Here is a 24,620-nt window from a genome sequence, read left to right on the forward strand (position 1 = left end):
TAATTTTGTCTGGCTTGCCGTTCCAAATAAAAATGAATATTTTTTTCTCATATAATTTAAAAAACGGGTTCGCTAGGCGTAGGCAAGACCATAAGCAAATAGGTCAACTGGGATAATACTAAAGAGTTAATCAGGGTGATTTTTCCACAAATTGACAGGTATTTTCCTTTCCATGGTAGTAAGATCTTATCTATTTTTGCCAACTTTCTATTAAAATGTATTGAAGTGAGATCATTTATTTCCTTAGGGATATGTATTCCGAGTATATCCACATCACCATCAGACCATTTTATTGGTAAACTACATGGTAATGTAAAAATTGTATTTTTTAGTGATCCAATACGTAATATAGTACATTTGTCATAATTTGGTTGTAATCCAGAGAGGTTAGAAAATGTATCTAGATCCTCTATGAGGCTGTGGAGGGATTCTAGTTGTGGATTTAAAAGAAAACATGAATCATCAGCGTACAATGACACCTTTGTTTTTAAGCCCTGTATTTCTAATCCTCTGATATTATTATTGGATCTGATTTTAATAGCTAACATCTCGATGGCCACAATAAATAAATATGCCGATAGTGGACAACCTTGTTTCACTCCTCTTGACAGTTTAAAACTTTCTGAGAAATAGCGATTATTTACTATTTTACACCTAGGGTTACTATACATGATTTTGACCCATTTTATAAGAGATTCTCCAAAATTGAAATGCTCCAGGCATTTATATATAAACCCCAGTTAACTTTATCAAATGCCTTTTCGAAGTCTGCTATGAATAGCAGGCCTGGTTTCCCATATTTTTTTTTTCCCATAGTGTTCTATTGTTTCCAATACTTGCCTTATATTATCTCCAATGTATCTTCCATGTAAAAAACCTGTCTGATTAGAATGTATAATATCCGACAATACCTTTTTAATTCTATGCGCTATACATTTTGCTAGGATTTTTGCATCACAACACTGAAGTGTAAGGGGCCTCCAATTTTGTAAATGGACTGGATCTTTATATTTTCCACTTGTATCCTGTTTCAGTAATAATGATATCAGACCTTCTTCTTGAGTGTCAGATAATCTACCATTTACATAGGAGTGGTTAAAACATGCTAATAACGGTCCTCTTAGTATATCAAAAAAGGTTTGGTATACCTCGACTGGTATGCCATCCAACCCTGGAGTTTTCCCAGACTTAAAGTTAGCTTCAGTTAGAGGAGATGGAGGCGACTGAAAATAAAACATATGCTTAAAGTACTTTGTTTCTTCCTTCAAAATATCATTTGGTGAATTATGGGTGACTCCATCAATTGTAACCAGTTTCATTAAGTTCTTTTTGGTAGCATTCCTATGTTGAAGATTAAAAAAGAATTTTGTGCATTTTTCCCCATATTCCATCCAGTTTGCTTTATTTTTATAATATATTACACTTGATCTTTCTTGAATAAGTTTCTCCATTTATTTTTGTTTTTCCTCTAATTTATTCTGAGCCTCTATGTTACAGTTTTTATTGCCATCTATCTGTTCTGTTAGACTTTCTATTTCCTTTCTTAGTATAAACTCTTTTGACCGAAATTGCTTTTGTTTTCGAGATGAGTACTGAATTGCATGGCCTCTAAAGGCACATTTAAAGGTGGCCCATACAATAAGGGGATTCGCTGTACCTATGTTATGTTGGAAAAAATCAGTTATAAATTCCTTTGTTCTAATTATAAATAAATTATTATCCAATAGGCTTTGATAAAATTTCCAATATCCTCGCCCACGTGGAAATTCAGTAAGAGTAATGTATATGCCTATTATATGATGGTCCGACCGCATTCTGTCCCCTATCAACACTTTTTTTTACTTTTGGTGCCAACGAGAATGAGATAAGAAAGAAGTCAAGACGACTAGCTTGATTCAGTCTCCGCCATGTATATCTCACTAGATCAGTATATTTAAGCCTCCATATATCTACTAGTTCTAATGTATCCATGACATTCACAATTTCCTTAAGAGCATGTGGGTGATTGTTTGTGGTGTGATTTCCTTTACGGTCCATTGAGCTATTTAAAACAGTATTATAATCCCCCACCATAATAATATTGTCTTGAATTGCTTGCAGGCTTGATAATGTATTATATATATTGTCAAAGAATTGTGGATCATCATTATTTGGTCCGTAAAGGTTAATGAGCCATATCTGTTTATGGTCCAATAACATATTTAAAATAATCCATCTACCTTGCGCATCTATTTTGACAATTTGCACATTCGGATCGAAATTACTATTAATTAATATCATCACCCCTTTTGAATTTCTTTGCCCATGGGAGAAGTATATTTCCCCCATTCTTTTTCCACGCTTACTTCATCTCGAATTGTTGAATTAGTTTCCTGTATACAATATATATTATATTCCTTCTCTTTGAGCCATGTAAATATTGTTCTTCTTTTGTTATTATCAGCTAAGCCATTACAATTATAACTGGCTATACTTATTTCACCATACACCATAATGAGATACAAGTTTCAAGTCTATTTATCATTATATATGTTTGTAAATTTACCAATAAAAAATACCGTAATGATTGAGTGTCCATATAGCTGTACCGTGATATTTGCATTGCTACGGAGTAACCCTTCAATTGTTCTCCACTAATTCCCCCGCTAAAGCCCCTCCCCATCCCAAGTTGAGCCGTCACCCAGTGATCAGCATCCCACCCACGTCCCTCCGGATCCCTAAGGCCCCGAGAGGCCAGGACCCATCCATCGAAAAACAGCACACAGTGCCACCCACAAAACAGAAGCAGATTAACCGCCAAAAGCATTTCCAATGCTTTCACCATATATATATATATATATATATATATATATATATATATATATATATATATATATATATAACTATTAAAAAAATATATGCATATCCTATTTTCCATCATTATCAATTAATATGCGTAATAATGTCGGCAGTTCACGCGTAGGGATTCTAACATTGTAACGATCCCGGCAGTCTGAGTTGGGTCCTGTCTGTGGACTAGTTTTTCTGTTCGTGATCTCCAGTTTCCCGAGGGTTCGGGAACGCTCCGGGGAGCTCTCTTGATTTCCGCACCTGCATCCCATCAGCAATCTGCACACCTGGTCCTGATCATCACCCTTCTTAGGCTCTGGCCTAACATCCATTCCCTGCCGGATCGTTAGCCATGAACAGTAGGTTTACCAGAGTATCAGTCTTAGAGCCTAGCGTTAGTTTTGTTGTTTTTGCACCTTGTTGGTTTGTTGCTTACTTACCCCCGTTTTGTTCCATCTGCAGTCACCCGTCCGGAACCTTCATCCAACCTCTGCCTGGTGGTCGGCGGCTGCCGACCCAGGATGGGATCAACCACTGCACCCCCAACAACTAATCAACGCCGCCCGCTCTGTTCCCTGGATTATTCAGCATCACTCTTGAATTTGTAATAAACACTCACCTTCGTTTCAACTTACCTTGTCCTGGTCTGCTTCTGGGTTCTGGCTTAGCAACTCGTGACAGAACGATCCGGCCAGTAATGAACCCAGCGGACCTGGACTCTGTTCGCCATGCCATTACCCATCAGGAGAAGATGTTGGGCCATCATAGCACGGTACTACAGGAGATCGCGTTGTCAGTTCGGAACCTTTCTACCGGTCTGACGGAGGTCCAGAACCAACGCAAGTTTCCGGTGGAGGATCCACTACCGGTTTCACCCATCTCGCCTGCCGCTTCTGGAGCTGTGTCCTTCCGTGAGCCCAAGGTTCCGACGCCGGATAAATATGAGGGGGAGCTGGGAAGATGCCGTTCCTTCCTTATGCAGTGTGGATTAGTGTTCGATCTACAGCCCTACTCTTATGCCACAGACAAGGCTAGGGATAGCCTTTGTGATTGCGTTGCTGCGTGGTCGAGCGCTGAGTGGGCTTCAGCCGTTTGGGAACGACAAGACCCCTGCATGGCTTCATACCAGGGGTTCACGGCCGAGATGAGGAAGCTCTTCGACCATTCCGTCCGAGGGAGGGACGCAGCTAGGCGCCTGTTCTCGCTTCACCAAGGAACTCGCAGCGTGGCCGACTTCGTGATCGAGTTCAAGACGTTGGCTGTGGAGAGTGGGTGGAACGAGGAGTCTCTGCAAGCGGCCTTTTACCAGGGTCTGTCGGAGCAGCTCAAGGATGAGTTGATCTCCTATCCGGAGCCTAGTGACCTGGACAGCTTGGTAGCCTTGTCTATTCGGGTGGATAATCGAGTCCGAGAGCGAAGGAGGGAGAAGCAATGGGGTCCGTCCAATCGATCAGCTTCTCAGTTCCCAGTCGGGTCGGGTGGTGGACCAGAACACGTCGATCATTCTCCACCACAAAGGATTAGTGGAGAGGTCCTCTCTCCCGATTCTGAACCCATGCAAGTGGGGCGGCACGGGTTAACCAAGGAGGAGCGTCAACATAGACGTAAGACCAACTGCTGCCTCTACTGTGGTAGCTCGGGACATTACATCTCCACTTGTTCCCGGCGGTCGTCAAACTGCCCGGCTCGCTAAAGTTGGGAGGACTTTTAGCGAGCCAGTTTCAACCTCTCAGTACCTCTGTCAGACCCCGTTTCCCGGCTACCCTTGTGAACAGGAATCAGAGCTTAGCGATTAACGCTTTTATCGATTCAGGTGCCGATGGAAGCTTTCTTGATGCCGAAGTTGGTGGAACAGCTGGGGCTTTCCAAGGAGCAATTGCCGGAAGCCATTGAAGCGACCACTCTGAACGGCAGTAGTCTGGCACGTATCACGATGAGGACTGAACCGGTTAAGATGCGGTTGTCGGGGAATCATTCTGAGATGATTTCATTCTTCATTCTGCCGTCTTCCCATGTTCCTCTGGTCCTTGGATACCCCTGGCTGAAGGAACACAATCCCACGTTCGATTGGGTGACGGGCAAGGTAACGAGTTGGAGCCTTGATTGTCATGCTAACTGTCTCAAGACTGCCTGCCCCCATTCGGTTCCCAGTCAGGTGATTGAGGCTAAACCCCCAGATTTGTCCCTGGTTCCCGAGACATATCACGATTTGGGGGAAGTTTTCAGTAAGCAGAAGGCTCTGTCACTCCCTCCCCACCGACCATATGATTGTGCCATCAACCTGTTCCCTGGAGCTGTCTACCCCAAGGGAAGGTTATACAGTATCTCCCGACCTGAACGTGAGGCTTTGGAGACCTACATCAAGGAGTCCCTAGCTGCTGGTCTCGTTCGTCCTCGTCATCACCCCTGGGGGCAGGATTCTTCTTTGTGGGTAAGAAGGATGGCTCTCTTCGACCGTGTATTGATTATCGGGGGGTTGAATGACATCACGGTCAAGAACAAGTATCCCCTGCCCTTGATGAGTTCTGCCTTCGACTCCTTACAGGGTGCTACGGTGTTCACCAAGCTAGACCTACGCAATGCGTATCACATGGTCCGGATCAGAGAGGGGGACGAGTGGTTGACGGGTTTCAATACACCGATGGGTCACTCGAGTATCAGGTGATGCCGTTTGGACTGACCAATGCTCCAGCGGTATTCCAGAGTATGGTGAACGACGTCCTGAGAGATATGATCGGTCTCTTTGTGTTTGTTTACCTGGATGACATTCTGATCTTCTCGAAGGAACCTTCCGACCACGTCCAGCATGTCCGGCAGGTTCTGCAGCGATTGTTGGAGAATCGCCTGTTCGTGAAGGCCGAGAAGTGCGAGTTTCACGCCCACACGACATCCTTTCTCGGGTACATCATCTCCAGGGGAGAGATTAGGATGGACCAGGAGAAGGTTAGAGCGGTTCTGGAATGGGTCCAGCCCGGTACGAGATTGCAGCTCCAGAGATTTTTGGGGTTTGCGAATTTCTACCGCAGATTCATCCGGGATTACAGCCGTGTGGCCGCTCCGTTAACTGCCTTGACTTCCAGTATCAGGACCTTCAAGTGGAATCCGGAGGCGGATCGAGCGTTTCTGGATTTGAAGAGGCGATTCACCAACGCACCGATTCTCTCTCAACCGGACACGGCCCGTCAGTTCGTCGTTGAAGTGGACGCGTCTGATGTGGGAGTTGGCGCCATCCTGTCGCAGCGATGCTCCACGGACAGTAAACTCCATCCCTGCGCCTACTACTCGTCGCCTTTCGCCTGCGGAGAGGAATTACGATGTGGGTAACCGGGAGCTTCTCGCGGTGAAACTTGCCTTGGAGGAGTGGCGCCACTGGTTGGAGGGGCGGAGCAACCGTTTATTGTCTGGACTGACCACAAGAATCTTGCTTACGTGCAATCGGCTAAACGTCTCAACTCCCCGCCAGGCCAGGTGGGCGTTGTTTTTCGGACGATTCAAGTTTTCCCTGACGTCCGACCTGGATCTAAGAACGGCAAGGCGGACGCCTTGTCCCGGATGTTCTCCAAGACGGAGGAGAGTGGGTCCAAGACCGAGACAATTCTCCCCCGGAACTGCGTCGTGGGAGCAGTTATGTGGAAGATTGAGGAGGAGGTGCTGGCGGCCCTTCGGACTCAGCCCGGTCCCGGTAACGGTCCACCCGGTCGGTTGTTTGTGCCTGAGTCGGTTCGTCCTGCTGTCCTCAAATGGTCCCACGCCAGCAAGATGGCTTGTCACCCTGGCGTGGCTCGGACAATGGCGTTTCTTCGCAGACGCTTTTTGGTGGCCTGCCATGGCCGAGGATACTCGGGGTTTTGTTGCTGCCTGTCCAGTGTGTGCGCAGAATAAGAGTACCAATCGGCCCAGCTCTGGACTACTTCACCCCCTTCCTATTCCCCGGCGACCATGGTCGCATCTGGCCCTGGACTTCGTCACTGGGTTGCCCGCTTCTGAGGGGAACACGGTCGTTCTGACTATCGTGGACAGATTCAGCAAGTTCGCCCACTTTGTGCCAATTGCCAAGCTTCCCTCTGCCTCGGAGACGTCCGAGATCCTGGTTAGGGAGGTTTTCAGGGTCCACGGTTTGCCCAGTGATATCGTTTCCGACCGTGGCCCTCAGTTTACCTCTGCTGTCTGGAAGTCCTTCTGTTTGGCCATTGGAGCTACAGTCAGTCTCACATCTGGTTTTCACCCCCCAATCCAATGGTCAGGCGGAGAGAGCCAACCAGAAGATGGAATCCACGCTACGCTGTCTGGTCTCTTCCAACCCCCACCTCCTGGGTCTCTCAGTTGCCTTGGGTTGAGTATGCCCACAATACTCTCCCTACATCTGCCACTGGGATGTCTCCCTTCCAGTGCCTGTATGGCTACCAACCTCCCCTGTTCCCTTCTCAGGAGAAGGAGCTCTCAGTGCCTTCTGTTCAGGCCCATATTCGTCGTTGCCACCGGACCTGGCATCGGGCCAGAAAGGCACTCCTTAGAGTTTCGGACCGGTATCAGCTCCAGGCGAATCGTCGCCGGATCCCCGCTCCCACCTATACCATCGGAGATAGGGTTTGGTTGGCCACACGGGATCTTCCGTTACGGACTGAGTCTAGGAAGTTGTTACCGAAGTTCATTGGTCCGTTTGTGGTGGAGAAGGTGATCAATCCAGTGGCAGTTCGACTCAAACTACCGAGGACGCTCAGAGTCCATCCCACCTTTCATGTCTCCTGCCTCAAGCCTGTTTTCCTCAGTCCTCTGTTGCCTCCTCCGCCTCCCCCCTCCTCCTCCTCGGATGATCGGAGGTGGTCCTGCCTACACGGTGCGACGCATCATGGATTCCAGACGGCGGGGCCGGGGTTTCCAGTATCTCGTGGACTGGGAGGGGTATGGTCCTGAAGAGAGGAGTTGGATTCCGCGGCGACAGATCCTAGATGCTGACCTCATCCGTGACTTCTACCGCCTCCATCCTGGCGCTCCGGGAGTCCGCCCGGTGGCGTTGGCGGAGGGGGGGGTACTGTAACGATCCCGGCAGTCTGAGTCGGGTCCTGTCTGTGGACTAGTTTTTCTGTTCGTGATCTCCAGTTTCCCGAGGGTTCGGGAACGCTCCGGGGAGCTCTCTTGATTTCCGCACCTGCATCCCATCAGCAATCTGCACACCTGGTCCTGATCATCACCCTTCTTAGGCTCTGGCCTAACATCCATTCCCTGCCGGATCGTTAGCCATGAACAGTAGGTTTACCAGAGTATCAGTCTTAGAGCCTAGCGTTAGTTTTGTTGTTTTTGCACCTTGTTGGTTTGTTGCTTACTTACCCCCGTTTGTTCCATCTGCAGTCACCCGTCCGGAACCTTCATCCAACCTCTGCCTGGTGGTCGGCGGCTGCCGACCCAGGATGGGATCAACCACTGCACCCCCAACAACTAATCAACGCCGCCCGCTCTGTTCCCTGGATTATTCAGCATCACTCTTGAATTTGTAATAAACACTCACCTTCGTTTCAACTTACCTTGTCCTGGTCTGCTTCTGGGTTCTGGCTTAGCAACTCGTGACAAACATATAACCCGGATTGCCATTGTATTACATTTAATTCATTGACAAGCAATTATTATCCTAGCAAATAATTAGAATAGACTGATCATTTCTTTGTCAGTGGGCAAATGTACAAAATCAGCAGGGGATCAAATACTTTTTCCCTCACTGTACACTACCGGTCAAAAGTTTTAGAACACCTACTTTTTTCTTTATTTTTACAATTTTCTACATTGTAGAATAATAGTGAAGACATCAAAACTATGAAATAACACATATGGAATCATGTAGAAACCAAAAAAGTGTTAAACAAATCAAAATATATTTTATATTTGAGATTCTTCAAATAGCCACCCTTTGCCTTGATGACAGCTTTGCACACTCTTGAATTCTAAATAAATCACAGACAGTGTCACCAGTAAAGCACCCCCACACCATCACACCTCCTCCTCCATGATTCACGGTGGGAACCATACATGCAGAGATGATCCGTTCACCTACTCTGCATTGGCGGTTGGAACCAAAAATCTCAAATTTGGACTCATCAGACCAAAGGACAGATTTTCACCAGTCTAATGTCCATTGCTCGTGTTTCTTGGCCAAAGCAAGTCTCTTCTTCTTTTTGGTGTCCTTTAGTAGTGGTTTCTGCACGTTGATGACTTCACTATTATTCTACAATGTAGAAAATAGTAAAAAAATAAGAAAAACCCTTGAATGAGTAGGTGTGTCCAAACTTTTGACTGGTACTATATATATAGCCAATTGTCTTTGGGTTCTGGTTCCATAATACAGTGCCTTGCAAAAGTATTCATCCCCCTTGGTGTTTTTCCTATTTTGTTGCATTACAACCTGTAATTTAAATGGATTTTTATTTGGATTTCATGTAATGGACATACACAAAATAGTCCAAATTGGTGAAGTGGAATGAAAAAAATAACTTGTTAAAAAAAATTATAACAAATAAATAACGGAAAAGTGGTGCGTGCATATGTATTCACCCCCTTTGCTATGAAGCCCCTAAATAAGATCTGGTGCAACCAATTAAGTCACCTTCAGAAGTCACATAATTAGTTAAATAAAGTCCACCTGAGTGCAATCTAAGTGTCACATGATCTGTCACATGATCTCAGTATATATACACCTGTTCTGAAAGGCCCCAGAGTCTGCAACACCACTGAGCAAGGGGCACCATCAAGCAAACGGCACCATGAAGACCAAAGAGCTCTCCAAACAGGTCAGGGACAAAGTTGTGGAGAAGTATCAGGGTTGGGTTATAAAAAAATATCCAAAACTTTGAACATCCCTCAGAGCACCATTAAATCCATTATTCAAAAATGGAAAGAATATGGCACCACAACAAACCTGCCAAGAGAGGGCCGCCCACCAAAACTCACAGACCAGGCAAGGAGGGCATTAATCAGAGAGGCAACAAAGAGACCAAAGACAACCCTGAAGGAGCTGCAAAGCTCCACACCAGAGATTGGAGTATCTGTGCATAGAACCACTTTAAGCCGTACACTCCACAGAGATGGGCTTTACGGAAGAGTGGCCAGAAAAAAGCCATTGCTTGAAGAAAAAAATAAGCAAACACGTTTGGTGTTCGCCAAAAGGCATGTGGGAGACTCCCCAAACATATGGAAGAAGGTACTCTGGTCAGATGAGACTAAAATTGAGTTTTTTGGCCATCAAGGAAACCGCTATGTCTGGCGCAAACCCAACACCTCTCATCACCCCAAGAATACCATCCCCACAGTGAAGCATGGTGGTGGCAGCATCATGCTGTGGGGATGTTTTTCATCGGCAGGGACTGGGAAACTAGTCAGAATTGAAGGAATGATGGATGGCGCTAAATACATGGAAATTCTTGAGGGAAACCTGTTTCAGTCTTCCAGAGATTTGAGACTGGGACGGAGGTTCACCTTCCAGCAGGACAATGACCCTAAGCATACTGCTAAAGCAACACTCGAGTGGTTTAAGGGGAAACATATAAATGTCTTGAAATGGCCTAGTCAAAGCCAAGACCTCAAACCAATTTAGAATATGTCGTATGACTTAAAGATTGCTGTTCACCAGCGGAACCCATCCAACTTGAAGGAGCTGGAGCAGTTTTGCCTTGAAGAATGGGCAAAAATCCCAGTGGCTAGATATGCCAAGTTTATAGAGACATACCCCAAGAGACTTGCAGCTGTAATTGCTGCAAAAGGTGTCTCTACAAAGTTCTCTTTTTTGGTCTTATTTGTTGTTTGTTTCACAGAAAAAAAGTATTTTGCATCTTCAAAGTGGTAGGCATGTTGTGTAAATGAAATGATACGAACCCCCAAAAAATATATTTTAATTCCAGGTTGTAAGGCAACAAAATAGGAAAAATGCAAAGGAGGGGGAATACTTTCGCAAGCCACTGTATAATCACAGAATACAGTGTGTGTGCGTGTGGTAGCTAGCGTGGGCAGAGAATCCCAGGCTGCGCTATACAGAGCAGAACTGAACAGTATTGGGAGATGTGGCATTTAAAGAGCTGTGCCAGGCTGTGCTGTCTTTATTATTCTAAAAGAATTACTGTTATTATGTGGAGGAGTGACTGGCAGTCACGACCAAAGATAATGAATGATGATTACGGCCCACATGCATAGCAAATGCACCCTATTCTCTATATAGTGCACTACTTTAGACCAGGGCCTATATGGCTTACCTTGCCTATGGGCTTTTACCTTGTCATAGTGCTCTGGTCAAACGTAGTGCACTATAGAGGGAATAGGGCACCATTTGGGATGAATACACTGAATGATGATTACATCTCGGAGGGAAGAGAACAGAAAAGCTTCTATATTTATCTGGCCTGGATGTTTACTCCACTGTGACATAACCATCAGGGTGGATGGACATGCAGCTAAACAGGTCAAAGGGGATTCATTAAAAGGGGGACAGGAGAGAGAAAGGATTTATGTTAGTTGATGTTAAGTCAGTTTAAGTATAGAGGAATAAAACTGTGGGTTAATATGGACGGATAAATTAGGTTCAGGCAGGGAAGCAGGTTCAAACTGGTAAGAGGGACTTATTTCTGACACTGTATCCAGAGTGTGTTTTTCAGCATTTTGTGTCCTTTTCTATGCTAAGTCTGGATCGTGCTCGGTGGGTAGGAAATGGGGAAAACGTTTGAAACTGAGTGAAACGAGGAGATAACCTACTACCTCAACGTTTCAAAATGTTTTGCTACAGTGTGTCCTACTGAACATGACCATGCACTTGTATTCTGTCATGTAAATGGAAATTAAGTTATTGTATCGCATTGTGACGCAGTGTTGTACTTACTGAGGCTCTGTCCCGAGACTGTCTAGCAACACTGAGGGGCCGACGACCTTCTGGTACACCCACTGAAGAGAAGAGGAGAGAGGAGGAGAAAGAGAGAAGAGGAGAGAGGGAGACAGAGAGAATGAGAGGAGGAGGAGAGAGAGGAGAGAGGGAGACAGAGAGAGAATGAGAGGAGGAGGAGAGAGAAGAGGAGATAGGTAGACAGAGAGAGAATGAGAGGAGGAGAGAGAGAGAGAAGAGGAGAGAGAGGTAGACAGAGAGAGAATGGGAGGAGGACAGAGAGAGAGAAGAGGAGAGAGGTAGACAGAGAGAGAATGAGAGGAGGAGGAGAGAGAGAAGAGAAGAGAGGGAGACAGAGAGAGAATGAGAATGAGAGGAGGAGAGAGAGAGAGAGAGAGAGAGAGGGAGGGAGTGAAATAGAAAAGGGAAGGAGAGAGGAGAAGAGGAAGAGAGAGAGAAAGAGATAAGGAGAGAGGAGAGCGAGAGAGAAAGACAGACAGTGTATAGTTAGACGTGATTTAAACATTAGGACAGATTGACAGCAACACAACAACACTCTCCCACACACACAACAGCTGTGGCTGGAGCACGCCAAACACTCTACAGTCTACCAACACAATCTAACTGACAAGTATTGGGCTAACAGTTACCCCTCTTCTGTAAACAACTACAGCAAACTTTGTGAGAGTAAATCTAGCCCTAACTGGGTTACAGTATTGTATAATTATACGGTATTACTGTATACTATCAGGGAATTGGCTGAGATCCTATTTGAGCTGCTAGAGAAAACCTCTGTTCTCCAATGCTTTGGCAGGAAATCATACAGAATAGAGGATTTTGGATTACATACAGTAAGTGCACCCGGCCATCCCACCCTCCTTCCCACCCCCTGAACAATTTCATTGGGGCAATGCAGCAATTTAGAGGGTTTACAGTAAACATCGTCTATCTATCATATACAGTTACTAGAGAGCTTGTGGAGGAAATGGCAGAGGAAACCACATAATTAAATATAGAGCACAAGTATGATTATTTATTATATATCTATATTGTGGAAACTCTCTCTGTCAGGTGAGGTAAACCAGTATGTCTCCTTACAGCAAGAGGAGCCAAACTACCAGTTGTTGGCAACCACTACATCCTGAATGGCACTCTATTCCATTTATAGTGCACAACTTTTGGCCAGAGCCCTATGGGCCCTGGTCAAAAGTAGTACACTACATAGGGAATAGGGTACCATTTGGGACTAATGTCCTGCTCTGGGGAAATGCAGTGAAAACCCACTTATTTCACTGTAGTTCTTTCACAGCTGTAGTTCTTTCACAGCAAACAAGCAATCATTACACAGGTTAAAGAGAGACATATAGAGTTAATAAGTGAGATGGTGAGAGATGGATAATCGGTGTTAAATACAGAAAGAAAATAAAAAGTATTGCAGGTACACATTACTCTGAAGCAGTAGCATTGACCAATCCATCTCCCACAAAAGAGAAACCCAGAATGAACACGGAACCTGATGAGAACAAAAATGCATTGAAAAAAATTAACAAATAATAAAATAATTAAGAAATGTTGAGCAACTGACTGTTCACAACAAGCCAACAACAAAGTCAAATGAAAAAAGTAGAGCAAATTTGTTTTTTATTCTAATAAAATGCAAACACTGAACATGACAAACAAATGCAACAGAATAAAAATTGATAGATTAACATAATAATTGATAACATTTAACAAAAATAGAAGCTGAAAATGACTGTAAGGATGAGTTAACTGTAAAGCACTTTGTGAAACTGCTGATGTAAAAAGGGCTTTATAAATACATTTGATTGATTGATGAGATGTGAATGTTGATGTTGATGTTTGCAGCCACATTGCAGATGATTAGCCTTCCTGGCCCCGGCCAGCAGGGCTGCGTTCCAAATGGCACCCTATTCCCTATTTAGTGCACTACTTTCGACCAGAGCAGTATGGGCCCTGGTCAAAATTAGTGCACTATATAGAGAATAGAGTTCCATTTGGAACACAGTCCAGGAATGGTTGGTCACCTGTAGGTTTTCTCCTAGCACAGGGGTGGGGCTGGGCGGGACGCGGGTGTCGGACCGCAGTAGGCTTTAACATACTCTTCCGGGACGGCGAGGAGCGCATCTGAGTCTCTGCTTTCTTAGTCAGCTCAGTCTTCTTAATCACGGCTAGCAGAAGGAAGAGGGAGAGACATAGTTAAAGAGAGAAAGGGAAAGACGTACAAGTAGCATAAGGAAGGAAAGGATAGTGTGGTTAGGAGGTTAGGAGAGAACCACCCACCTGATTCCCAGGTAACACTTAGCTGAGATCTTAAAGGCTTTTAAAGATCATTATCTTTGCCAATTAGAATGAAAGAGAATAACTAAATCTGTCAATTAATAATATATAACTACAAAGAACTATATAGAAATGAATAGTGTTGTTGGTTTCCAAGACACATATCCAGCCTAGTCCTGGACTAAAACGCTATTTCAATGGAGATTCTTCACTGAAGTGTCCGGGAAACTGGCCCTGTAGAGTAACAAACTGAGCGGAAATCTACACCACTTAAAATTAGACAGAATTAAATAAGCTGTCAATAATAACGAATAACAAAAAATTATTAACAAAAATAAATGAAAGAGTTACAAACTAATTTGATACTGTAAATCAAAACCTTTTTTCTTCTTGACGTCCTCCCTGTGGATATAGACCGGCTCCTTGTGGATGGGTTTACGTTCGGGGGTGGAGACGTGTCCCTCGCGCCCTTTCACCCGTCCCACTTTAGCCTTGAGCTTCACTGATTGCTTCTCCTGCTTCTGCTGCTGGGGAGTCTTCTCCTTCTTGACTGGTGGGGCTGGGACCCGGTCGGCTCTCAGGGGCTCGATCTGCTCTGTAGCCATACTCTTGTCATCATCCACATCTACAGTGCAGAGATCTAGGTATAAAATAGACATGATAAGGTCATCATGCAGTAGTACTACGGACACAACACAATATAAGGGAACAACACTCATAAATTGGGTATAACAGTGTTAACGTAACTTCGTTATGATGATGAAATATGAAGTCTTCATTATGAAAAGGTTGTAATAAACATGAATATGTGCTTGTACTATTGCATTTTCTAACCTCTGATTATATAATTATTAGTGGTCATTGAAACGTCATTTATCTGTCATTGAAACATGTATTATGGGATTATAACAGAGAGAAATCTCACCTTGAGTGTCGACCCAAGAGCTGTCTAGGATGGAGTCGTCCATGGTGGTCTCGTCTCTGTCGTAGCTCTCTGTCTGTCCCTCCGTCTCTGTCTGCACCTCCTTCTCGGGGGAGGCCTGCACCTCCTTCTCACGGAACTCCTCTGAGACATCCCCCACCTCCTCCAGACTAGCTGCCTCCATGATCTCCACCTCCTGGGACTCCTCCTCCTCCTCCTCTTCCTCCTGCTCGTGGAGAGCCTGTGGTGTCTCAGGCTCAGGCGGAGCAGAGAAACGCACGCTGTGTCCTGGCTCCTCGCCCTCGTCGATGGTCTGGACTACAGTGATGAAGTCATCTTCTACGGTCACCACTGACTCTATGGCAGCTCTGGGTTCTGGAACGTCATCCACCGCTGCTCCTGCTAAAACTTCACCATCTTCCTCTTCCTCCTCTTTGTCTTTCATTATATTATTCTCAATCTTCTCTTCTTTCTCTCCAGGCTTTGTTGGATTTATCTCTATCATGATTTCCTCTGGTTCCACTGCCTGCTCTATATCCTCCTCTTCCTCCCCCTCTTCCTTTTTATTTTCTTCCATGGTCTTCTCTTTGACCTCTACAACCTGCTCCTTCTTCAGCTTCTCTTCGCTAACTTCCCCTTTCTCTTCTTCTGTGGTGCTCACACCACCACCTGACACAGACGGAGACGTCGCCATGATGTCAACCTTTGGAGGCGTTGTCTGGCCTCCCGTCTGTTTAGGTTTCTCTGTGTCCGTAACTGGAACCTTCTCTTCTTCTGTGGTGCTCTCCACGGAGGAGGCCGGGGAGGGCCTGGCGGGCCTGCTGATCCTGTCCTTGGCAACCCCAGTTAGTTGGTAAACATCTTCAGCATCCACCTCCTCGTACGCCTCCTGGTGCACCAAGAATTTGTCCTTCACCTTCTCCCTTAACTCCTGCAGCTCTCGCTCCTCCTCAATGCTCAGGGGCCTGTCCTCCATCTCCAACCGGCGGATCTGCCTCTCGTAGGCAGCCATCTCAGCGTCTGTCTCTGGTCCCTCGGTCTCTGCCTTTCCCTCCTCATCCAGGGTGACCATCACTGTAGGAGTCACAAAGGACTCTGCTGACTTCAGAGGTGAAGCCGGTTTGTATTTTTGGTCCTCCATTGCAGATTTTTCATGGCTGATCTCTTTGTTGTCTTTTTCCTCTGAAGCGGAATCTTTCCGTCCCACTTGTTTGGCTTCTTCCTTTTCTTTGGAACCATCGCACGTAGCTAACTGACTTGTCTTCTCGTCTTCGGCTAGTTTGTCTCTGGCGTCGATCTTCAGTTTCTCCTTTGCCATCTTTTCCTCCAGAGCCATAGGGGTGAAGCGCTGGGGCGGGGAGTCAATGGGACTATGGAGGTCAGCAGGGGAAGGCATGGGCCCTGAGTACTCACTGAACACACAGTAACCCAACTCCTCCAGCTGGCTCTCACTCTTGGCAAGACTCTGGCTCTGATTCTGGTCCCCCAGGACCAGGTTGGCCAGGGAGTCGCTCCCAAAGCCTTGGGCGTCTGCAGGAACGGATTTCCTCCTCATGATCTCTGGGTCATTATTCTCAGAAGCTAGTCTAGACCTGGTGCCTGCAAGGTCCAGCATCTCAGGTAGGTCAGGAGCCATGACTGTCCCGTTTTTGTAGTAGTATTTGGGTGGAAAGGGAGACTCCGGGGACTCTGACCCCTGGGGGCTGGTCTTTTCGCCGGGTATCTCTGCTGTGTTGTGGGGAGGAGACGAGGAGTCAGACGTTACTGAGGCGGCCGTCTCCAGGATCAGGGGAGGGAAAGGCAGGGGCACCTTCTCCGCAGACAGGGTGGTAACTGGGAGATAGTTGACAGACTCATCCAGACTGCCACTGGTAAAAGACATGATGTCCGTGGCCAGTGGGGAGAAGTTCCTAGGTAGACCCTGGCCGCTGGGATCCATCGATCCAATCGTAATGTTGAGAGAGTAGCTTCTCTGATCCAGGGCCAACTTCCCGGGAGAAAGCCTACATTCGTTACTCCTGTCCAGGGCCGGTAAGGTATCCTTTTGATATCCCATCGGACTCTTCTTGGTGTACGGCTTCTTCTCCACTGACTGTGTTTGTGCCAGCATGCTGTAGTTGATCTCAGGGGGTGACGGAACTGTTGGGGAACTTCTCTCTAAGCTCTTCTCTTCTCCTGCTGTGCTCAGTTCATAATAACCTTCTGCTGCTTGAACCCCCTTGGATCCCTCGTCTGCCTTCAGGGCCGAAGTCTCGAAATAAGACGACATGCCAGATTTGTCTTTGTTAGAGTCAGAGGAGACACCTTGACCTTGATCTTTGTCTTCAGCTGTAGTGAACCCAGACCCTGCAACCGTGGTGAGGTTACTGGACTCAAGAACTTCCACTGACGGCTGCTTCTCTGAGACTGTTTTAGGTTCATCCGGTATAGACATTTTGATAGGCTCTTTGGCTTGGCTCTGGATGTTAGAAAGGAACGGGGACGGAGAAGCCATGTCCGTTTTGGGGCACAGGGGTGGTGCTGCGTGGTCCCCACTGAAGAAAGCTGGACACTCTGGTTCAGTGGAGTCTGGTCTGAGGGATCCACTCCTCTCACTGCCTGGTTTGTCTGTGTCCATCTTCAAGTCTGTAAGTTAAATCTTTAGTAGTTTGTTTGGTTTTGCTTCAACATTCAGCTATTAATTGTAAGCTATTTTGTTTTAGGACAGCCATTTTAAACAGGGCCGGCCATACTATCACAGACACAGGCAAAGCTCTGCTTACTGTTGCACAATATAGAGGGCATCGCACGAGGCAGGACAGGAGCACGAGGCAGGACAGGAGCATGAGGCAGGACAGGAGCACAAGGCAGGACAGGAGCATGAGGCGGAACCCATGAGGCAAAACCCACTTACATATGGACGGAACAGAGGCATGGAACGTGATGGAACATGATGGAACCGGAATGACGGAACTGGAATGCGCAGGCAGCCATGGTGTTGATGGATGAGAAGAATCAAACAATGAGGAATGGAATGGTTTTCCGACCAGTGACGACTAGGCAAAACTAATAGAGGTAAAATAATAGCCTTTCTGTCATTCTGTCAAGTCTTAGTGAGAAATCATAATGATTTGCATTTAGCTAAATATCTACTTTACACCATGATTTATCAGTGTGTATAGAATAATTTGAGCTTTGATTAATTAACATCAATACATATTTAACTTTTAACTTTGAGGACGATATACAATAATTGATCATCAAATGTCGTTGTTAGTATAAGGTTTTTAAGTTCAACAAAAAAATGTACATTGAACATTAGGAACAATTATAGAATAACACTGTATTAACAGATGAAAACCAGTGAAATGGCACTAGAAAAATACAATAAAAACACTCTGATATTATTACAATGACAGCTTAAGGAAAGCTGAACCAAAAATACAGCTGAAACCAATAGAGAACGGGTGATTTACATGATATACAGTACCAGTCAAAAGATTGGACACACCTACTCATTCCAGGGTTTTTCTCTATTTTTCCTATTTTCTACATTGTAGAATAATAGTGAAGACATCAAAACTATGAAACAACACATATGGAATCATGTAGTAACCAAAAAAGTGTTAAACAAATCAAAATATATTTAATATTTGAGATTCTTCAAAGTAGCCACCCTTTGCCTTGATGACAGCTTTGCACACGTTTGGCATTCTCTCAACCAGCTAAATGAGTTAGTCACCTGGAATATATTTCAATTAACAGGTGTGCCTTGTTAAAAGTTAATTTGTGGAATTTCTTTCCTTCTTAATGCGTTTGAGCCAATCAGTTGTGTTGTGACAAAGTAAGGGTGGTATACAGAAGATAGCCCTATTTGGTAAAAGACCAAGTCCATATTATGGCAAGAACAGCTCAAATAAGCAAAGAGAAACGACAGTCCATCATTACTTAAGACATGAAGGTCAGTCAATACGGAACATTTCAAGAACTTTGAAAGTTTCTTCAAGTGCAGTCGCAAAAAGCAAATAAAATAAAATAAAATTATATTTGCCAAATGCGCCGAATACAACAGGTGTAGACCTTACAGTGAAATGCTTACTTACAAGCCCTTAAACAACAATGCAGTTTTAAACCATCAAGCGCTATGATAAAACTGGCTCTCATGAGGATCGCCAAAGGAAAGGAAGACCCAGAGTTACCTCTGCTGCAGAGGATAAGTTCATTAGAGTTAACTGCACCTCAGACTGCAGCCCAAATTAATGCTTCACAGAGTCAGGCCTTCATGGTCGAATTGCTGCAAAGAAACCACTACTAAAGCACACCAATAATAGGAAGAGACTTGCTTGGGCCAAGAAACACCAGCAATGGACATTAGACCGGTGGAAATCTGTCCTTTGGTCTGATGAGTCCAAATTTGAGATTTTTGGTTCCAACCGCCATGTCTTTGTGAGATGCAGAGTAGGTGAACGGATGATCTCCGCATGTGAGGTTCCCACCGTGAAGCATAGAGGAGGAGGTGTGATGGTGTGGGGGTACTTTGCTGGTGACACTGTCAGTGATTTATTTAGAATTCAAGGCACACTTAACCAGCATGGCTACCACAGCATTCTGCAGTGATACACCATCCCATCTGGTTTGCGCTTAGTGGGACTATCATTTGTTTTTCAACAGGACAATGACCCAAAACACACCTCCAGGCTGTGTAAGGGCTATTTGACAAAGAAGGAGAATGATGGAGTGCTGCATCAGATGACCTGGCCTCCACAATCACCCGACCTCAACCCAATTGAGATGGTTTGGGATGAGCTGGACCGCGGTGTGAAGGAAAAGCAGCATACGTGGGAACTCCTTCAAGAAAAGCATTCCTCATGAAGCTGGTTGAGAGAATGCCAAGAGTGTGCAAAGCTGTCATCAAGGCAAAGGGTGGCTACTTTGAAGAATCTAAAATTTAAAATATATTCTGAATTCTTTATCACTTTTTTGGTTACTACATGATTCCATATGTGTTATTTCATAGTTTTGATGTCTTCATTATTATTCTACAATGTAGGTGTGTCCAAACTTTTGACAGGTACTGTATAAATGAGACATCCATATGGGAAACAACACTGGCAGAAAGACACTGAGTGATAGGTTAACACCAATGAGACATCAACACATCGATAGGTAGCATCAGAGACTGGAAAGCACGGTCAGGAGGATCGGCAACATTTCATTAATACACGAAAAGGCCGGCCTCAAAAACTGCAGCTAGAAACTGAAAACACAAGCAAAGAGAAAGCAAAAAGAAAGAAATCAGGAGGAAAGTTTTTAAACATGTCTCCTAGCTTTTCACCGTCAAGCCTGTGTTGCCTTGCAGCCTTTAGCAGAGCGTAGAGTGGGGGGCAACTTTGAGCCATTCCACCTCATTTAATCACTGATGAATTCCCTTTTAAGCCTAAAGATTCTTATTGTCTATAAACAATACAATAACATGCATCCTGGGAAACCAGAAAGAGGGCAGACAGACACACCTTCATCAAGGCTCTCCTCCTGCCCCTCAGGCACTGCCACCTCCTCCTCAACCTCCTCCTCCCTCCCGTTAGGGCCATCAAGAGCGGCACTAATTGCCTCGGCCTGCACAGGGGGCACAGCCTGGGCCTCGCCTACAGCCTCAGCCTGTTCTAAGGGCTTGGTTGGGGGGCCGTCCAGCTCAGGCTCATCCCCACTCCACAGCTCCTCAAGAGCAGCCACGATTTCTGCTGCTGCCCCTTCCATCTCCTCATCCTCCTCCTCCTCCAACATCAACACCTCTTCCTCCTCCTCCTCCTCCTCTTCGAAGGTGTCTGTAAGAGCCTCGACAGTCTCTACTTTGCATAAAAGAAGGGGAGAGGTGGACAGTACACATCAAGACTATGGGTTGGCAACACAGACTTGAGTTACATGGGTACAAATCGGTGAGACACTTTCAGCTCTGTAAAGGTGGCTCACAGATATAGATGCACTGCTCACAGATGTTGTAGCGTATGAGTGAGTGACGTTTCTCCCATGGCCATGTGATTTGTTTGGGTTTGGACTGTATGGATGTTTTGGATCATAGAGTTTAAGCAGGCAGAGGATTTTCTTTATATTAATAATATCAAATAATCCTGAAAGATAGACAGGTACCGGTCGAGCTCACTGTTGAATGTTCCTGCAGTTTTATTGAGTGCAACTGTGACAGAGAGGACCCAAAAGTCTTCATCAGGCTCTAAAATAATCCTCACCTCTGTCTGTCCAATCTGCTGTGGCTCTATGTGATCAAAAAGGCACACAATGACCATAGTCCCTCTCTCTCTGTCACACACACCATGCCAACACACCACATCAGGTTATTTCCATTCAAATGTACATTTATCAGTAAGAAAATGCATGCATGATACGCTATAACAGTCTTTTGCAAGCAAAGTTGTGTAGCTATACATACATTTTATACATAATATACTAAGTGGACATTGCCTTCCCCTTATTAGTTGAGAGAAGAGCCACAGAAACATAAATCCCATTCCCAGCTCATCCAAGTTCTGTAACCATTTTCTGACTTGATGTAGGCAGTGTAGGCACTAGGCAGAGAACGTGTCCTTTATCACTGTTCTAGGATCAGTCCTCAACCCTCCAAACCCAAACCATTAGAAGATAGAAACAGATCTAGCCCACAAACAAGCATATCCTCGCATCCTCTCTCTGTCATCATGGAGCTGGGTGCCTCTGCTCCTAACTCCTAAACTGTCATGCCGCCTGCGATTCTGAAATCCTGCTTAGAGGCAGAAAGACGCTGCTCAATTCAACGGGCTTTATGCGGCGCTATGCCTCGCCATGTGGCACGGTGCTCAGGGTTTTAGATGTGATAGCCTGGCGACTGGGCTGCTGTGTGTGTGTCTGTGTGGGGAGCAGGGCAGTGACTGGATGTGGCAGCGTGATGGGTCACATCACAGCTGGGACTCTCTCTCTGCCCAGGGAGAGACAGAGAGGAGGACTGATGCCATACAGTCTACAAGCCGGAAACATAGTGGAGAGGAGAGGACTGCTAAATCTACAGATGTAGGAACTTAATTTGAGCCAGTTTTCTACAGCAGGAAAATAATCCTGAAGCAAAAGGAAATGTGAATTATTATGTGGATTATAATTAATGGACATTATTGTAGGGCTCGAAACATTTTTCATAAGGGAAAATCAAGTCTGAAATTTCAAAGTGGAAATTACAGACTTCAGAAGCCTTTTTAAACCTCAAATACACTACACGTTTTACATTTCCTGCATTGTAGGAAAGTTCTCCTGCAACAGGGTGATCAAATTAAGATCCTACATCTGTAGCTTCAGGGGATCTCTCTGCCCAGGGAGAGACAGAGAGGAGGACTGATGCCTTATACTGTAACACTTCCAGCTGTCTCCTGGAGACAGAGTGGAGACAGAGAGGAGACAGAGAGGAGAGGGCTGCTAAACTTCCAGCCTAGTACAGCCCTGATGAGGTGTTAAGTAAGGACATGTTTTTGTTTACTAATACTATAAGCCTTTTAGAGTTGTGAGAGAGCGTGTTGAGAGTGTGTGTGAAGTATGTCCTTAAAGAGCTTGTGTGTGTATATGCAGAGTGTTGTGTGTCGAGCTGAAAGTCGTCCTGTGATTTCTGTGATCTAATAATAATCTACAACGGGTGTGTGTGTGTAAGGGCGGGTGGTGGGACGCATGAGAAGGGGCCTGATGGGAGGGATCAGGGATGAGTTTGTCTTTGAGGGAGAGATGACAGACACACAATATGCATGAAGCATTAAGATGACACTGACAGGCAGAGAGGAAAACGTGCATGAAACAAGTCTTAGATCATGCACAACAATCCACTGTATATTGCTGCAAGCCATTTGGACCTGCATGCCACTCTATTTACATGATATGCATATGACATTGTTTGACCTGTATACATAAACATGTGAACACTTCATGATATGCATCCTTGCAAGTAAGCACATGTATGTTTAAGAATTTCCTCAGCCCAGTTTGTATTCAAATTTAAAAATCAATACAGTTATTGATTAGTTATCTTTATCGGATCACTTTGATAAATGATGCACATTTATCAGATTACTTTCAGAAGGTATGGGGGGCTTCCGGAGGCAACATTAACTAAAGGGAACAAACGGCTTTGATTGAGATATAGAAATAAAAAGGAAATGACTAGATAATCAAAACATCACAAAACAAAGCGCTCAGATTATTTGAGCTAATTGACACCACAGGGACACAAACACACAGACGGTAAGACGGAGGTTGTTGGTCAAACTACAGAAAAGGTGGATCGGGGTAAAAAAAGAGACGGACAAAGAGGAAGATAGGAGGAAGAAAGGACGATAGGAAGGAAGAATGGCGTTACGTAGAGGAACCATGCGTGGTTCACCTTGGATCTGTCTAAAGGCAGCGGCCAGCACTGTGGGCTGAGAGGAGACCGAGCGATCCCACTCAGGGCTGAACAAGGGGTGATCATAGTATTCCTCATCAGAGTGGTAGGGGTCATCCTCGGGTACAGACACAGAGATGGAGGGGGCGAGGAAATTGCACCTCTCCCGAGAATTTTGGAAGCGGCGGAGAGGGCAGGCCTCCTCCTCCTCATCCTCTACATCTACAAACAACAGACACACAGGAGAAGAACATACTGCAGGGGAAATCTGGACACACACACAGAAACACACAGGGAGGGAGGGGGGAGAGGGATGTAGTGTTGGGGGGGAGAGAGACAGAGAGAGAGAGCGCGCGAGAGAGAGAGAGAGAGAGAGAGAGAGAGAGAGAGAGAGAGAGAAAGAAAGAGAAGCAGAGAGAAAGAGAGAGACTGAGGAGATAGATGAGAAACTGACAGAGAAAGAGAAAAGGAAAGAGAGAGAGAGAGAACAAGAGAAAAAGTCAGATAAAGGGTGAAAGAGAGAGAGAGGCAACAAGACAAAGACACAAGGACAGTGGCCAGCAACTGAAAGTGAGTTTGGAGCCTGCCATACTCAAAGAGAAGATGGGTGGACCACACAGTCAGAACAACGTAACAGAGACAGCAATGTAAAGCGATGTAACAATGAAATCCATTGAAAGCCAGTGTTAGTGAACCGACTGCTGAAGTGCTGATGAACAGTGTTGTAGTGCCACCAGTGGGCCGACAACTTTGCCAGCGGCGGGCCGCTAGTGGGCCACTACATGCTTGTTTGCTAGGTGTTTGCTCACTGCCCCTAGTAGCTCAGTGGTGCCAAGGTATTCTCTTATAAAAAAAACTAAACCATTACTAAATGATTTGAAAAATATATTTAAATCTAAGGGAGATGGCTATGATTCATTATATAGGAAGAGAGGAAGCTATGTAGCTAACAAGTCAATTCAACTACCAATAACCAGTCTGTCTGAGCATGGCTGTCTCCTCCCACAAAATCTGTCATAGGTCACATGTCCACTGCAGTCAGAGTAGACTAGACAAACACAGACAACAGACAACAGGCCAGGCACGATCAGAAACAAACCAGGAAGACAAAAAAGCATGGGCCAACAACAAGCAAAAATCAACAAGAAGACATGCTTGATGAAGGTGTGTCTGTCTAAAGACAAAGACACATAAGTGGAAACAGAAGAGGTTAGGAAGGCAAACAGGCTACCAGAGTTATATCTGCAAGGACAGGAGGGGTGGATGATCAAAGTTAGAGGGGAGGAAGGATGCCGGTGGGGGGTGAGGAGGGGCAAGGTCATGCACTGGCA

The 24,620-nt window shown here is 45.3% G+C and overlaps 1 protein-coding gene across 5 annotated transcripts in view; it reads right to left on the minus strand.

The window, feature by feature from the left end:
* Positions 1 to 24,620, minus strand: part of LOC121536993 (microtubule-associated protein 2) — a 150,845-nt gene that overhangs the window by 26,546 nt on the left and 99,679 nt on the right. For 3 of the 5 annotated variants that reach the window (XM_041844696.2, XM_041844695.2, XM_041844697.2), the window contains exons 7-12: positions 23,290 to 23,511; positions 20,396 to 20,728; positions 14,907 to 17,528; positions 14,361 to 14,621; positions 13,729 to 13,872; positions 11,684 to 11,745 (exon numbers count right to left, since the gene is read on the minus strand). In XM_041844696.2, coding sequence (XP_041700630.1) covers positions 11,684 to 11,745; positions 13,729 to 13,872; positions 14,361 to 14,621; positions 14,907 to 17,528; positions 20,396 to 20,728; positions 23,290 to 23,511 — 3,644 coding nt within the window. The remainder of the gene's footprint in view (positions 1 to 11,683; positions 11,746 to 13,728; positions 13,873 to 14,360; positions 14,622 to 14,906; positions 17,529 to 20,395; positions 20,729 to 23,289; positions 23,512 to 24,620) is intronic. The other 2 variants (XM_041844698.2, XM_041844699.2) reach the window with 2 other exon arrangements.

The sequence above is a fragment of the Coregonus clupeaformis genome, chromosome 23 (assembly GCF_020615455.1).
Source record: "Coregonus clupeaformis isolate EN_2021a chromosome 23, ASM2061545v1, whole genome shotgun sequence".
NCBI lineage: Eukaryota > Metazoa > Chordata > Actinopteri > Salmoniformes > Salmonidae > Coregonus > Coregonus clupeaformis.